Below are 17,338 nucleotides of genomic sequence, written 5' to 3'. Positions count from 1 at the left end.
CAACCTAGCGCTATGTAAAGTTGGCGGCGAACGAGGCGGGAAGAGTACAAACGGCAGGACACTTCTGAGGTGCTGAAATGCCCAACTTGCTGTTATGGACGTCATGGCCCGTACCGCCGTTGTCATTTGCTCAAAGTCGGCTTCCAGGGTTCTCAGGCCTCGCGCTATGGCGGCTCGCCTTGTGGACAGTGTTTTGTCCATGCGTCAGGATTATTGTCGAAGTAGTCTTCGGGGTCAGCGTTCATGAGATTATACGGTGCGCTTCCACCAAATATGTAACCGAAAAACGTAACACTCAGCATGAGGGGCGTTTACTCGCAAGACATTGCCGCATAACAGCTCGCTCCAATGAAGAAGACGGCACTACGCAACGCGCCAAGTCTTACAAATCTGCCGAACAATGTTCCCGGCAGATTGTCAGCAGAGTAAAAATACGCCTCCTTTTGTAATGGGCTGAGATTTGGTTCCTTGGGCGATGCTTCTTAAGAGGAGGAAAGCCCAGATAACTCGCGAAGGAGGTCTTTACCGAACGAGCACGAAAGTATTCTTTCACTGAACTACTAAAAGCAACTAGTGTCGCAGTATTCATTACTGCGTGACACAGATGTCAAACATTCGACGTCTGCACAGCATTAAAATTATACTTTTGAGAGCTGTAAATACATGTGGCCCGTTCAGTAGTCAGTGGACTCCGAGTGGTCATAGACCACTCTGGGGACCGATATTCCACACCTTACGTGTCACATGGCCTCAGCAAAGCACTCAGTTCATCACCGGTGATGACGGCGTCTTGAAAATGCGCTCAGGCAAGAAAATGGTTGTTTTCAACGCGCCCTAACGATACAGAATTGATCTGGCGCCAACGGCTATGAATATTTTGCTGTTTCCTGACTCCATTCCGCTCTGTACCAAACAGAGCATGTGCGTCTGCCCGCCCTTTGCGCAGACGGCCGTCCGAAAGGCATCCGCTGTGTCGTGGCTGGACAAAATAACCCGACGGAATGCGGCCGAGAAGATCAGGAGCGTTCGCACCGTGCTGTGGCCAGCCAAGAAGTTCCTCACGGCGCAGGGTCTCGAAGAGGCGTACGCCAACTTCACAGACAATGCCTCTTCTTTCGCCAGCTTCTGGATCGAGACACGACGAAGCCTGCGCGCTCTCGTCAGTACTGACGCCGGTTTGCAAGAACTGCTAATCGGAGACAGCATCGCTCAGCCCTATGCCCAGTACGAGCACGTGATGAACCGGCTGTCCCTGTCCCTGGGAGCTCTGGTCCCGCCACTCTACTACAAGTCCGGCACAAGAGCCATGCAGTACGGAGGTTTGGGCTACTTCTACGCCAAGGAGCTGGTCGGAGCCGTGGACACCGAAGGTGTAAAGGTACGCCTTATGCTGGCATGAAAATACCGTTATCGTATCGCAACCACGAGGAGCTGGAACAAGACAGGTCACAGAAAAAATCAATGCTTATTCTCGGGGCACAGCGAAAGAACCTTAGGGGATTTCGATGAATGAAGTTTGTCAAATGCCATCAGAAGACAAAATCCTTGCCATAGGTGTGTACGTAGCTATTGAAGGAACCTCCAAGAAACCAACTTCAAAACATCTGCTTCGGCACCTTTTGAATTAAGAATTATAGCCCAAGTACCCCAGAACTTATCACAATTTCCAACTTGTGTTTATGATACATCATATCCCTTTACATTTGCGCTTGTCCGTTTACTCAGTCTAGTGTTCTCGAATGGCTGAAATACATAAAATACTGCCTGCCGATTTGCCGGAAACATACTGTATATTATGTGGTTTCAATGACCCGATCCGACACATGTGCTATGAGGGACGGAGTAGTGGAGTGCGTCAGAATAGATTAGAACGGCTGGGGTTCTCTAAAGTGCGGTGACATCACAGAGCAGACGCCCGCTTTGTATTTCGTATTTCATTTTTGTATTTCGTATTTCGCCTGCATCAAAACATGGCTGTCGGCTACGGGATTCAATTTCGTGACTTTGGGCTCAGCAGCCGAACGCTAACGCCCCTAAGTACGTAAGCTAGTATAGGTTGCGAACTGCACCAATATGAACGGTTGGCACTCACCTGGATAATGATTGGCTAGTATATGAGTGGAGGAAAATATTTTTCAAATACGGTTATCAGTAAAAGCACACAGCTAAGCAGGTTCGCGAATTTTGCTAATATTAAACGGGGTTCTAGCGTGATGAGACGACCGAAAAATGTACAATAGGGTCCAAGGCTTATGCTAATTTTGTTCCGTGCTCTAAACCTTTCTACTCACCAGGCAGCGCCACCTTTCTACTCACCAGGCAGCGCAGTACACGCCATGTGCACTAAACCAATCCCAGGACTAGAAGATAGCAAACAAAGAAACAGCAAAAGATCTCTCGTTTTCTCTTTGTCGCTTAAATTTTTCCCCTATCTCACAAGCCTGCAGTGCATGGTTAGCAGTAAGTAAACGATTTTTTTCCTTCGGTACTTCAACAGCAGGATCATTGACGTAGTTATCTCTTTCGCCGGAGATCAAAAATACGTCAATATTTTTCAGGCTTCTCCGCTCACCGAACCTACGCTACATGCGTGTGCGGTCAAAAAGGGGCTTGCAAGATGGCTCGTGCATGCAGCGGTGCAGTGGTCAGCCATAATGCCTTCTCCAGTCATCAAATGTAGTAGACTGCAATGCTCTCACAAGAGCTCAATATTGCAGCATTCTATCTGGTTGAAGGATTTGCCACGGAAGAGTGGAATGCTGTGTGCAACACTGACCTCATAGGCAACGAGTGGCGTGGATTGCATTTACTGTGCTGGCAGGCCTTCTATGGGCATCATTTATCAGGATGCACATGCGTGACAGCTTACTCGATAATTAGAATGCAACAGGGACGCCACAGTGTCTGTAAATCATACAGAAGCTGTGAGACTGCTGATACCAAGAAGACACTGGGATCGGTCGTGGCTGTGAACGTGCGCTTTCTCTCTGCTTGCTACGCTCACCGTAGTTTTCACAACTCTGGCTTTCCATCGCCGGCGTCACTCTAGAGATCGAACAAAAGTTTGCTGCGATCCTTCTACTCCCTAGAAAAATGGTTCGCGCGCGTTTTTCACTTCCATACCAACTCCTGATTGTCTGCTAGTTGCCCGAGCGCTGCCAGCCCAAAATCTTCTTGGCGGCTCTGGCCTCGGGCAGCCCGAAACCACCCAAACACATTCCAGCACCTAGCGCCGCGCTTTAGCAACTCGAACTCGCAGGCAGCCCGCAGGCAACCGGTGGAGGGGAGGGGGTGATAATCAAAGAAGCCAAATTTGAAATTCTGAGCTGGTGACGTACCTGGGCACACACAAGCTGCGTAATCGCACCGAGGCAGTAGATGAGCTGTTGACAGTAGGGGTGGGCTCACTTTTCGAATGTCACATCACAGCAAGGGTGGTCTCACTTTTGGAATATCACATCACAGTTCATGGCTACGGGCACCAAATCGAAGGATGCAGTTTTCAAAGACTCAGTGACTGAAGTCTTGGGAAGAACTAGCAGCTAAGGAGCAGCAGTGTGCAGTTGAGGTGGCAGCGAGGCAAGGGAACAACATGAGAGAGACGACATGCTTGTGCTTTTTTCTTGATTTAATTGTACGCGACTACGATGTCGTATCTTGGCCTCGCATTATATGCGTTGCCCAAGACTACTCCCTTGCTAAGTTTACCTCGGAAATTTTCAGCGAAAAAAAATATACGCATGCCTTACGCATAAAATAGCTCAAGAATGATGCGGGCCACCGATGTCATATTTTATATTAAAGTTTAAACCGACGCTGGAATCTAGGGACAGAATCCATTCGCGAACACGATAAGTGCTAGCTGGAGGCCAAAGATGCTATTCTTCATTAAAACCGTTCACTGAAATTGCCCACAGTGGATAACTGATTACGCCCAGTAAACTTAAATAAACTTCTGACTTATAATTCTTTGTTTTTCTTAAAGGTTACCAGCATGGAGTACTAAATTAATTTCCTCACGCCGCAAATTTTAGATTTCAATTAGAAAATTTTTACCTCGGCTTAACACAGATTCAACTTTTAGGGCTCATCGCACTCACAAATTCAGATCACTTGATCAGCTGCAGTTTGCTGCTGTTCACACACTGTCCCCCACACACACACTTTCTTTACACCATTACAAACTTTCCACATATATGACTCATGTTTCGAGGCTTCTCCAGGGGCAAAAAACTCTGGCTATAATTTCGGTTTCAACTGCTTTACAGCCCCTGAAGAAAGGAGGAGGCATGATGGTTAAAAATTAATCATTCGCGCACTAGCCGCGCACATGAAGCTGAGGCAGTGCCTGAATAGGTTGATGCTTCGAAAAACGACGCTACCTTGTTTTCTCCATCTGTCGTTCGAGTCCCACTTGGAGATGGTTTCTTTTTGTTCAGGATAACGTCGCCATGAAAGCGGCACGACGGTTCAAGTTGCTTTCCACCTAACGCTAGGGGAGTAATTGGCGCTGGCGGCTGCACTGGCTGGACAATGGCATATACCGAGTCTCTAAGGGAAGGTTTAAAGTTATCCTAAAATAAGGCGGCTGTAACGGTTAGGTAAATCGTTCTAAGTAGTAAGCTGGTTAAGTAATTTATAGGCGCCTATTGGCATTTAGAGATTTATAGCCGGTCATGAGCCATATTAGCCACATCGGCTTTTAAAATTTCGAAAACGCGATTGTCGTGGGCACTGTGGTTCGACAAAATCTGGCTGCATCGAGGCAAAATACTTGCGCTTTTGAAAAGCATGCAGGCAGTACAGGCTTTCCAGTGCCCGAAACCAGTCGAAAAGCCAAATTTAATAGAGCCACAGCGCCAAGGCTAATCACGTTTTAGAAATTTTAGAAACTGAAACGGCTATTACTAACGACCGGCTATAAATCTGTAATTGAAACTAGGTGCCTAACTCTACTAGTTAAGAAGTTTCATATTCAAAATGAGTTAGCCAGCCTACAACTTCACACGAGTCACCGGCATTCTGGTGTCTACCAAAACTATGCTGAAAAAGCGATATTTCCACTTCAAAGAACCTCTTTGTGAGAATTACTCCAAAGCCTTCTCTGAAACAACTGGCATAGCAAATTTCCTACACCCGGCTTCTGTACCAGCTCGTTTGAGCCTTCCGCTGTGTGTTTTCAAGCGACAGCTTCAAGGCTTCTGTTCAGCGCAAAAGACGGCGTCAACGTTATGGCGAAAAACCCACGTCACGAATGGATCTTTGGAATGAAAATAATTGCAAAGCGAACTTCTGATGGGAATTACAGTTCAAGGCAGGCCTCAAAGAAGAAAACTACAGCAAGAACTTCGTTTTACCCACAGAAAACAGTTCCTATAAAGTTAAGTCGTGATTAGAACCCATGACTACCATTTCTCCAGGAAAGCGCGCTACCATGTAGGCTAAGCAAGCACCGTAGTTGTTCCAGGCAAATACTGGGTTTTATAAGTATGCGGTGTTGCATTTCATGTAAAGTATCTTCGAGTGTGCGCTAATGAGTAAGTGTATAATTAGAGAAGTTCTAGCTACCGAGATAGTAATTAAGCGACTAGCATTGAGTATTTGGCGTTTCATATCGGCTTTGCCAGCGCCTCCTATTAGTATAGAGGCGGCGCTGGCTCTGCTTGAAGTGGCCTAGAAGCGCCCACGTGCGGCGACCACCAGAAGAGACTTGTGATCTGATGTACACCACTGCCTCAGCAGATGGCGATAGCAGTAAAAAGTTTTCTCATTCCGGACCTTGCGTTTGGGTGGAGCGCTTCTTCGTAACCATGTGATTGTGTGTGTAGCGCAGTAAGTACTAATCAATGTGTGTATATGTAGAAGCAGCATTGTGCTGAAAAGGCACCATGCAAGAGTTCAAATACATAACATGGTAACTATAGTGATAAGTGTTTGAATGTGAACAAAGAACAGTGTCTGTGTGTGAAACCAATCCGCTGAAGAAAGGAATTAATTTTAATTGCCTTTTATTTCCATCAATATACAATCCATTGTGGATTTAAGCAAAAAGTTTCCCAGAGCAACTTGACGGGCCTTAAACCCTGTTTAGGGCCAGTAGGGGCAGGCACAGCGCTAATACCTAAACAAAGCACAGAGTTGGCTCAAACTTAAGCTATCAAACCGAAATTCACTATAAGCTAGGAAATACAGTTTACACATGGGCCACAAAACTAGCAATAGAAGCATTTGCGAGGTAAATCCTCAGGAATAAATAATATTGAATATACAATTTACAGAGGCGAATACCCAACAGAAATATCATTCATCAATAGGAATCTGCCTCGAAAGCAGTCACAATGATACAGAAAAAAATGAAGAAATAACCTAGCTCCTATTCAAATATCACAGAAATATTCGTACAGTCGTGAAACGGGACAACAAGGCGTATCTATGTTATTGCGCATGAAGTTGTTTAACAGGCGTAATAAGCGGTGATGTAAAATTTGAAAAGTGTAGCCAGCGCGAGGATGTGGCACGCAAATGTGGCATATATATCCATTATAAAAATGGCTTATAGATTTTCTATACACTTTTTATAGACTGCACTGCCTTCCTAGAGATATTTCCTTTTGTCTATTCATAACCTGTAGGCTCCCTAAAGACAAAAGTCTACTAAAAGTGTACGGCCATAAATATTCTTATAAGACAATCTCTAACCTTTCGGATGCCTATATATTGTCTATAGAACTTATTAACAAAAGTCTATGAACGGCCTGTAGACTTGCTGTCTAAAGAAATATCTGTAATGGTACGAAGGAATCCAGCAGTCGCCGAACGCAACGCGCTTAGGAGAATGTGTCTTCTTTAATTTCTGGTGTGCATCAAAGTTAAATTAATACTGTAATCATTTTATCATTTTATCTCTGGACGAACACTGATTAGAAAGCTGAAGAAAAATTTAATGTGGATTAGCTCATCTAGTCCAGGAAATACAAAGCGAAAGCGGTCGGTGTTCATTGTGTTCATTGTCGTTGGCGTTGACACAGTACAAGACGGCAATGATTTTCAGGAAAGGAAGGGCGCATATCTGACTCCCTGGGTCAGTGGACGCCTCTTTCGCGCTTTGATGTACGTGGCGGTGGTCAGGGAGAGATGTGGGCTGCATGCATTAGCGCTGACAACGTTGTGGCTGACACGCGGCACTGCAGCAATAAGCCGCAGCGTTCATATTGGGGGACCAACCACCTCTCGCGATCTACCATTAACTGCCACACGCAAGGATGGCAGGGCAGGTGCGCTGCGTATCCAGTGTGCGGAACGCAATCAAAGGAGGTGTTTGCAGTTGTGCACCAACACCACGTGCATGAAAGCGAGATTGAGGCTCTAATCACGCACACAACCTGGACACTTTTCTTATTGTGTAAAAAGTTCTTGTATATTACCTCTCCCCCTATCCTCTCTTACTGTCCCCTCACCTCTTTCACTTCATTTCTTCATTCTGCCTGCTATATATTTTTTCCACTGCCCCAGCTCAGGTGCTTAAGTATCGATGGCAGATGCCGGGCCTAGCAAAACTCTTTTCCTTCCTTTCCGTTATTATTTTAATAGAACCACTACTACTTACCATCGACCCACGGAGCCAGTTGTGTGCCTTTCTTTTGGTGAAAATGAACGGCCTCTGCAACGTTGTAAACGCCAATGTACTCAGTAAGCGCCGGCGGCACTCTTCCCACTCCTTGCAAAGGGCTGGGGAAGGCCAACGAGCGGGTACTCCTGCGCCTGCTCACCAACACGATGCTGTACCCGGCAACTCTAAAGCATTTCAATCCTCAATTAGACGGACGGTGCTCACACTGTGGGGAGGTGTCTGACACCTACCACATGGTGTGGGCCTGCCAGCAGAACCCATCCCTACCCCCTATCCCAAACCCCACCCGAGAGGACTGGGAGGCGACCCTGTCCGGCTGCTGCACCCTCCAGGCCCAAAGGGCCTTAATGCAGCGTGCCCGGGCTGCGGCAACCGCCAATGGGGTGCCTGACTAGGCATCCCCACCTAGTGGTTGTAAGGGCGTGACCCTTCAGGTCACGGACACCAACACCTCTCTCTATAATTAATAAATGTTTTTACCACCACCCACTTCTTTTGTTTTGTTTTTGAGAAAAGGAAATGGCACAGTAACTGTCTCACATATCTCCGTGGTCACCCGAACAGCGCTGTAAGGGAAGGGATAAAGGAGGCAGGGAAAGAAGGAAGGAATGAAGAGAAAATTTGAAATTTAAAATTAGATTTTGAGGAAAGGCGCGGCGCGGCGCAGCGGCGGTACACCTGTGGCTAGGTGCAACTAGTGGCGCCCGCACTCTAGTGACTGGAGCCGCTTACCCGAAATGCGCCGCTGACTAGCCTACTGTAGCTTTCGCTACAAAAACAAGCACATGCCGCCGGTGGGCATGTGGGCGACGACAACCGATTTAGAAAGGTACCCTACGCACAAAACAGTGTGATGACCCCCATAATGCGCAGGTCCACACGGGACGGAGAGGCAAAGAGACACCGTATGGCTCAGTTTAAACAAACAGGTATATTCAATAATTACACATGATTAAGGTTACACATCAGAGGCTGGGGCGTCCGAGCTTACGTGCCGACGACTTCATGGGGGCGATGGAGTGGCTCCGGAGTTGGGCTCGAGCGGTTGCTGGCAGATGTCGATGACGGCAGAGCAGAGCTCTTCAAGGTTGTGAGAGATGCAGAGCTGGCAGAAGCTGCACGCCGTCGGGCTTCGGCGCTGAAGGTCCTCTTGGCGACCGATGTCGTCCTCAGCTCTATGCAGTAGAATTTCAATAGTCGTCCGTTTCTTCGAGGATGGTTCACAAACCCTTCCTCTAGTGTCGTTCGGCTTGGAAGATGAACAGGAGGCGAGCTTGTAGATGATGACAGCAGAGCATATTTTACAACATACATATGCAGAGAGTTAAACTGGAAAAAGCAGAACTGAATTTACAAAAGAACAAACTTTGCACTACTTTACTCATCGACCGGGCAGGTTAGTGCCTAAGTAGCATCACATTACATGCTAAGCATGGAGCCCCAGCTCAGACTGGACTGCATCCGTTTACATGTGCTTTTAAGCACTTGATTAACAAAGGACTAAGGGCGGTCATTTCCAGTGGCCCGCCCAAAGCATCAATTCTCCAATCCAAAATAACATGCGAGATGGGGACAACCTCCTTGGGTTGGGCTTAGCCTCGAACCCAGAGTCTGTTAACAATACAAACTAAATAAACAACAAAAACGCCACCACTCTCTCTCAAGTGAGAGTATACACAGGCTCTCTCTTCGGAGCTAATTCACTAGCGCCTGTCTTTCCACATTCTTGGCGAGTACTGCCTGTCCGCCATGACAGGTGTCCGTCACGGCCCTTCTGGGAAGCTGTGGGTGCCTTCCCGGCGATAGCCCACGACAAAGGGGGGGGGGGAGGGAAAGAATGTTGTCCCAGTGGCCCGGAAATTGGGGAGGATAAAGCCTGTTTCCCCGGGGCGGCGGCAGGTCCGGTTTTTCTGGTCGTCACTCAAAGAGCATGGCTGGGTAATTGATGATGCCGCTGTCACGGGTCTCCGTCTACGCCGCGCCGTCGAACGTGGATCCTCGTAGCATACACGGAATGTCACACTCGCTCACCCTCCAGAAGAATGTTCTCCGAACATTTGAGTCCACGCAGCTCCCCTTGTCTTTCTGAATCGCCTCGCACAGTGCGTCCGACAAAACACTTTTCGCTGCACTCAACACCACTGCACAACACCATATGCCTCCGCTGTCAATACTGGCGTCTCCAGGGGCAGCACTGATCTTCTTTTACAGATAAACATGAAACTCAGCACCCAAGCCTCTCCTTTCTAGTCCAAACTGGACGAAATAAATTTACCACAGTTACAAAGGAGCTCCCACTTCTAGCACGATCACGGCACAGACAAAAATATAGATAACGAAAGGAAGTAGGGCAGGTTCTGCATGCGCTCCGCATGCTCTCCTGTGCAGGTGTTACTTAATGACAGAAAGGTTTAACTACCAACTCCGATAACTTAACACATAAGCACATAGCAATGTTATGAGCTGCGGCATCACACAATTCTAACCAGTTCACAACTCCGCTCTGTTTACGCCATTAGTCCGACTTAGCTTTCCGATTTCGCAGCGGATATCGGCCTTCATGAGTCATACTAAGTAAGTCTGTGCCCCTTTGTCTGCTTTGGGACTCGCGAGGGCTCGTGGCAGGAGCCTCTCCTGGCGTTATCTGCGCGGCAACCTCGCGCGCTTCTTCTTCTAGCAATGCATGAAGTAAATCCGGTGGCATTCCGGCCGTCACCTCGGGCGCCTGCCGAACAAATGCAGGAGAGGGCGTTTCTTGCGAACTATCTGCGCGCTCCGCTTCACTTCTGTCCCCATCAAAATCCGCGCTTTCCCTTTCCTCATTTCGTGAATACTGAACCGGTGCCGACTTGAGGCGATTTGCGTGTATCCTTATCAAACGCCGGTTCACGTCTCGGACTCTGAAGTTTACCGGAGAAAGCTTCTCGACAACCTTGCACGGTCCTCTCCACTTCGTCTGGAACTTACGAGCTAGCCCAATCTGCCTTTGGCAGTTTTCAATGTACACGCTGTCCCCCACATCAAACGGCGCGTCTCTAGCACTGCGATCGTGCACCTCCTTCCTGCGCTTCGCCGCTTTCTTTAAGGACTCCTTTGCGATGTCCCTCGCCACTTGCAAGCGCGATTCTAGCTCAACCTTATAGTCGTCCAGTGAAGCGTATGGGACACGACGGGGGCCCTCTGGCACTTCACTAGGCTGGTCCGGGTCTCGGCCGTAGAGAAGAAAGAATGGCGATTCGCCCGTGCTCTCGTGTGCTGCGGAATTGTAGGCAAACATTGCATACGGGAGCCACAAGTCCCAGTCCCGCTGGTCGCGCGAAACAAAATGCGACAGGAACCCGGCCACGGTTTGGTTCAGTCGCTCCACCGCGCCGTTGCAAGCCGGATGGTACGGTGTTGTCTGCTTCTTAGCGATCTTAAGCAGCTCGCAAACTCTCCTCATTAGCTGCGACACGAAGTTCGTTCCCCGATCTGTCAAGAGTTGCCTCGGGGGTCCATGTCGGAGCACGATCTGTTCGACAAATGCTCTTGCAACCGTGTCTGCCTTCTGATCTGGGAGTGCTACCGCTTCCGCGTATTTTGAAAGGTGGTCGACAAATACTAAAATGTACTTGTTTCCGGAAGTGGTCGTGGGCAATGGGCCCATTATGTCCATACCTGTCCGCTCGAAGGGAGCCGAAACCTCAGGGAACGGCTGAATTGGAGCTGGTCTTCGTCCCTTGGGTGTTTTTCTTTCGAGACAGGAATGACACTTCGCACAGTAGTCTCTAACATCCTGTCGCATGCCACTCCAAAAGTACAAACGCTCCACACGCCTGCGTGTCTTCGCTACGCCAAAATGACCGGCGCATGGCGCATCGTGAAACGCGCGAAGAACCCTTTCTGTCCACGACCGAGGTATGACGACTCTCTCCCAAGCGGTTTTCTCTGGTCTCCCTTTCCTGGTTGGCCTCGTGCGCCGACACAGGGTGCCGTCTTTGTCAATGAAATAACCTAGCTGTTCGGGATGAGACGGTGCGCCCTCTAAGCTTTCGATTATTCGCTTCAGGTCAGGATCTTTGCACTGCTCTGTGCGTAATTCGGCGGGGTCGACTACGGGGACAAACTCTTCTATAGCTGCCACGGCAGCTGTGCGGCTGAGTGCATCAGCATTCAGATGTGTCTTTCCTGACTTGTGCTCAACTTCAAAGCAGTATTCCTGCAGGTGTAGATTCCATCTAGCGAGTCGCGAGCTAGGGTCCCTGACACTCATCACCCATTTCAGAGGATGGCAGTCTGTGACTAGCTTGAATTTGCGGCCGTAAAGGTAGCATCTGAAGTGCTTTACTGCCCAGACAACGGCGAGGCACTCCCTTTCCGTAGCTCCGTACTTTTGCTCTGTGGGGCTCAACTGTCGGCTAGCAAAAGCAACGGGATGTTCTTTGCCCTCGATAACCTGAGATAGCACGGCACCAACTGCGAACTTTGACGCATCTGTGGCCATAACGAAGGGCAAACAAGAATCCGGGTGGCGTAACAGCGGTGCACTCATTAGCTTCCTTTTCAGGGCCCCAAAAGCATTCTCCGCGTTTTCGTCCCAACGAAAGGCGACATTTTTGGCTGTTAAGGCGGTGAGCGGCTTAGCGAGCTTGGCGAACTCCTCTATGTGCCTTCGGTAGTAACCGATCAGGCCGAGAAACTGCCGGACCTGGCGGACGCTAGTCGGGGATGGAAAATCCGAGACACACCTTAGTTTCTCAGGGTCCGGTCGCACGCCGTCAGCTGAAACAACGTGCCCGAGGTATTTCACCTCGTTTTTGAGGAATTGGCACTTAGAGGGCTTCAGTTTGACACCCGCTGCTCTTAGTCGCACCAAAACCTGCTCAATATCGCGCAAATGGTTATCAAAACTGCCACTGTATATGATAATGTCATCCATATACACGAAGCACAGCCTCCCCAGAAGACCTGCCAGGATAACATCAGCGGTTCTCTGCCAGACAGCAGGGCTGTTGGCCAGACCCATCGGCATTCTTTTCCATTCATAGTGCCCTGAGGGCGTGTTGAATGCCGTTTTCTCGGCATCTGCCGGATCCATTGCTATCTGCCAGAATCCCGCCGCCATGTCCACTACCGTGAAGTACCTGGCAGAGCCCAGCTGAGAAAGCGTCTCCTGTATATTGGGGATGGGGTATGGATCGATGCGAGTTACGGCATTTAGTTTGCGGTAGTCCACTACCAATCGATACGAGCCATCTGGCTTTTCCACCAATAGTGCTGGTGCTCCCCAGGGTGACTTTGAGTGTTCGACAATGCCGCGATCAATCAGGTCCTGCACCTGCCGCTCCATCTCCTCACGTTGGGAGTAAGGAATCCTGTACGCACGCTGGTAAACGGGCGATGAAGTGCCGGTTTCTATCCTGTGCTTTATAACGCCACAGCAGCCCAAATCCAGGTTGGACGCGGCGAATACCTCCGAGTAGTCGTTCAGCAAACCAGCCAGAGCCTCCCTCTCCCTGGATTTTACGTGAGAAAGATCGAACGACACCTTTGGAGCAGCCGAAGGACTAGCATGCTCTACAGTTGCGAGTACCGTATCGGTGGGCTCACGTTGCTCTATCGCAGAGGTGAAGAAAGCCAATGTTTTGTTCTTGGGAAGGCTCAGTGGCTGCTGGCTACAGTTAACCACCCGTAGGGGCACTCTGTGGGCGTCATTAACTGTCACGAGGCACGCGGCTGCCTTCAGGCCATTGCTGAGAGAGTCGACCGGCTCAAGCACTCCCACGGCGCCGCTCTCTACATCTGAAGGCACAAACGCGTACAAAATGTGCTCCGACCAAGGAAGGACGACCGCCTCCTCGACCAGCCGGACGGCAACCCGCGAATATACCTTCTCCAATGATCCCACTGTTTGACGGGTGTCAATATCGGTAATGCGAATCTCAGCCCCTCTCCTGTTCAAAAACGGAACTTTTGAGCCGCCTGCATTAACCTCTTCCTCAGAGAATGAGGCTACTACCTTCCCTTTTCTCAAAAAATCCTGCCCTAATATACCTGACACTCCGTTTGGCAGAGACACCGTGTCCGGGCATACGTAGCAGGGGTGCTCCAATTCAATTCCGCCGAGAGAGAAGTGTAACCGGTAGAGTCCACTTATGCCAAGAGGATCCCCCGTTATGCCTACAAATTTGGTTGCCATACCACCATACGCTTCCAACACCTCGCGGTCCCCCTTCCTTCGAAGCGTGTTAAAACTGCTCTCCTTAAGCAATGTCACCTTTGACCCCGTATCTATCAACAATTCCATACAACAACCATTTAATTTGCAACGCACAACAGGGCATGCCTCGTCGGCCACACAAACTACCACCACCTCATCATCTACTGCTCCCTCCCCACGCTCCTCAGGCTGGGGAGGACTAACTAGTTTTTTGACTCGGTATCTGGAGCCCCGCTGTAGGCTTGCTTAGGGCTTGTCTCGCCTGCTTCTCTTTGTGGCTCCCCACGGCGCACGTTTTGGCAGAACCTGGCGATGTGTCCGCGACCCTGGCAAGCGAAGCATACGATTTCTTCAAAATCTCGCATACCGCGCCTGTAGCTTTGTGGCGGTCTCCGGTTTCCAGCGAATGGGCGCTGTTGAGCGCGCGCTTCAACCTGGCATTCTACCTGCTGAGATAGCAGCCGTTCTAAGCGATCTAACCGCTCTGTCAAGAGAGCAACCTCAGGGTTGAGCACCGCTCTCTCTATGACGCGTACTCTCGCTGCGGCTGTCGTTAACGCCTCATTTTGTTCCTCATCCAATGCGGCCTCCACGGCTTGGTCGAAATTGCTCGGCTTGCGCGAGAGCACGAACCGGCGCACGGGGTCTTGCAGACCAGCCACGAACAAAGCGGTCATTTCCTCTTTAAGTATATCCTCCGCGTATTTCTTCTTAAGCTGGTCTCCTTCCTCCTCCCTCCTTAACGTATCGCGCGCTAAGCGCTGAAGCCGCGACGCAAACGTTCGCACGTCCTCCCCTACCATCTGTCCGGCGTCACGGAACCTCTGTACTCGCACGTGACGTGGTTCAGTGTCAAAATGCTCAAACGCGAGCTTCTTAAATTCCGCAAATGATTTTGTGGATTTTACTTTTTCGTCTCGCCATGCAAAATCATGAGCAGCTCCTGCCATCTTACACCTCGCCATTCCCAGCATTTGAGCATCGGACCATTCCCCCATTTTCCCAATCTCTTCTAGCATGGAAAAGAAATCGCAGATTGGAACCCCTGTCTTATCTCCCGTAAACGTCGGAATGACGCTTCCTAATGCCAGCATGCTTGCTCCGAGCGACGGCTGTGGAGTGGGAGCTCCCTCAGATACAGTCATTTTTTTTTTCAAGCCCTCCAGTGCCTCAAGCCTCTCAAATGGGGGTAAAAGTCCCACAATCAGTCCCGTGATTCCCTTTTGATTACAATTTTGAAGTCATGAATGTCACAGCATTCAGAGGACATTTGCTTTTGAGACCCCACTTCTGACACCAGTGTGATGACCCCCATAATGCGCAGGTCCACACGGGACGGAGAGGCAAAGAGACACCGCATGGCTCAGTTTAAACAAACAGGTATATTCAATAATTACACATGATTAAGGTTACACATCAGAGGCTGGGGCGTCCGAGCTTACGTGCCGACGACTTCATGGGGGCGATGGAGTGGCTCCGGAGTTGGGCTCGAGCGGTTGCTGGCAGATGTCGATGACGGCAGAGCAGAGCTCTTCAAGGTTGTGAGAGATGCAGAGCTGGCAGAAGCTGCACGCCGTCGGGCTTCGGCGCTGAAGGTCCTCTTGGCGACCGATGTCGTCCTCAGCTCTATGCAGTAGAATTTCAATAGTCGTCCGTTTCTTCGAGGATGGTTCACAAACCCTTCCTCTAGTGTCGTTCGGCTTGGAAGATGAACAGGAGGCGAGCTTGTAGATGATGACAGCAGAGCATATTTTACAACATACATATGCAGAGAGTTAAACTGGAAAAAGCAGAACTGAATTTACAAAAGAACAAACTTTGCACTACTTTACTCATCGACCGGGCAGGTTAGTGCCTAAGTAGCATCACATTACATGCTAAGCATGGAGCCCCAGCTCAGACTGGACTGCATCCGTTTACATGTGCTTTTAAGCACTTGATTAACAAAGGACTAAGGGCGGTCATTTCCAGTGGCCCGCCCAAAGCATCAATTCTCCAATCCAAAATAACATGCGAGATGGGGACAACCTCCTTGGGTTGGGCTTAGCCTCGAACCCAGAGTCTGTTAACAATACAAACTAAATAAACAACAAAAACGCCACCACTCTCTCTCAAGTGAGAGTATACACAGGCTCTCTCTTCGGAGCTAATTCACTAGCGCCTGTCTTTCCACATTCTTGGCGAGTACTGCCTGTCCGCCATGACAGGTGTCCGTCACGGCCCTTCTGGGAAGCTGTGGGTGCCTTCCCGGCGATAGCCCACGACAAAGGGGGGGGAGGGAAAGAATGTTGTCCCAGTGGCCCGGAAATTGGGGAGGATAAAGCCTGTTTCCCCGGGGCGGCGGCAGGTCCGGTTTTTCTGGTCGTCACTCAAAGAGCATGGCTGGGTAATTGATGATGCCGCTGTCACGGGTCTCCGTCTACGCCGCGCCGTCGAACGTGGATCCTCGTAGCATACACGGAATGTCACAACAGTAGGGTAGGGCGGGGTGAAACGAGACAAAACTTTCAAACTCATACTGTTTTTACTCTTTTATTTCAAAAACCGAAAACGTTGTACAGGAGCCTTCTTTGGCGTCTTAGCTAAGTGCTCAGCAAAACATAGAAACCTTGCAACATCCCAACTATGAATATTCATCTATAAAAAAGTCCCAGTTGTCTCATTTTGCCCCTACCCATGGTGCACGGGGCAAAACGAGACAGAAGGTGGGGCAAAACGAGACATTTTGACAAAACCAAACAAAATCAGTTCTTGCACTCGGAGCACTTGAAGTACAATCCATGGGGCCCTGCGCACTCTTCGCGAGCCCACTCGTGACACATCGTGCATTGGATCCACACAGAATGAGGCGCTGCGTTGCTCCATACTTATGTGCACACGAGGCACTTCCAGTCACATTTGTTGCTTGTTAATCGCTTGGCAGAACGTTTTCCTTCAGTGCGAGATCTTGGGATTGAACACTGCCAGCAATAGCCTTTTCGTCCAATTTGCCGTTTCGTTTTCTTGAGGCCATACTTGATTCTTTGGGAGATTTTGCTGCAACTAGCTTCGCCTTGTAAGGCGATGAGGTCGAAACGGTGCTTGTCTCCGACTTCCCTCTTTTCACTTTTTCTATAACAGGCACAGGAGAAAAAACTTGAAAGGCCGTGTCACTATGACCAGGTTCTTCATTGTCATCGGTAGAAGTAGGCGGGGAGCAGTTAGCGCGGGATTCTTGGCGTTGACCGCAAGACTAATGTCCCGCAGTGCTTGCCAATGGCGCTTCATCGAACATAGGATCATCCAGCGGCGCACGAGAAAATGGCCAAACACTACACTTCCGCAACCCATTGGTTATGTTATTGATGTTTCCTGATCGTTCAAAGCATTTGCTTACCAGCTCACCTACATTATCCATCGTGAGGCGATTCCCAATGTTGCGCAGCAGCCACTTCCGGCATGCGTTGCTGTAGGCAGCTTTGAAGGCTTTCAAAAAGCTTACGACAAGTGTCTGTTGCTTGTGTGTTTGA

General features: G+C 49.4%; 1 protein-coding gene across 1 annotated transcript in view; it reads left to right on the top strand.

Moving 5' to 3' along the window:
• Positions 1 to 919: 919 nt before the first annotated feature.
• LOC144133861 (endothelin-converting enzyme 1-like) overlaps positions 920 to 17,338 on the top strand; it is a 42,888-nt gene continuing 26,469 nt past the window's right edge. The window contains exon 1 of the mRNA XM_077666933.1: positions 920 to 1,378. Coding sequence (XP_077523059.1) covers positions 920 to 1,378 — 459 coding nt within the window. The remainder of the gene's footprint in view (positions 1,379 to 17,338) is intronic.

This window comes from Amblyomma americanum, chromosome 5, assembly GCF_052857255.1.
Source record: "Amblyomma americanum isolate KBUSLIRL-KWMA chromosome 5, ASM5285725v1, whole genome shotgun sequence".
NCBI lineage: Eukaryota > Metazoa > Arthropoda > Arachnida > Ixodida > Ixodidae > Amblyomma > Amblyomma americanum.
The sequence above is the reverse complement of the archived record's forward strand: the minus strand, read 5'-3'. Positions and strand labels throughout refer to the sequence as shown.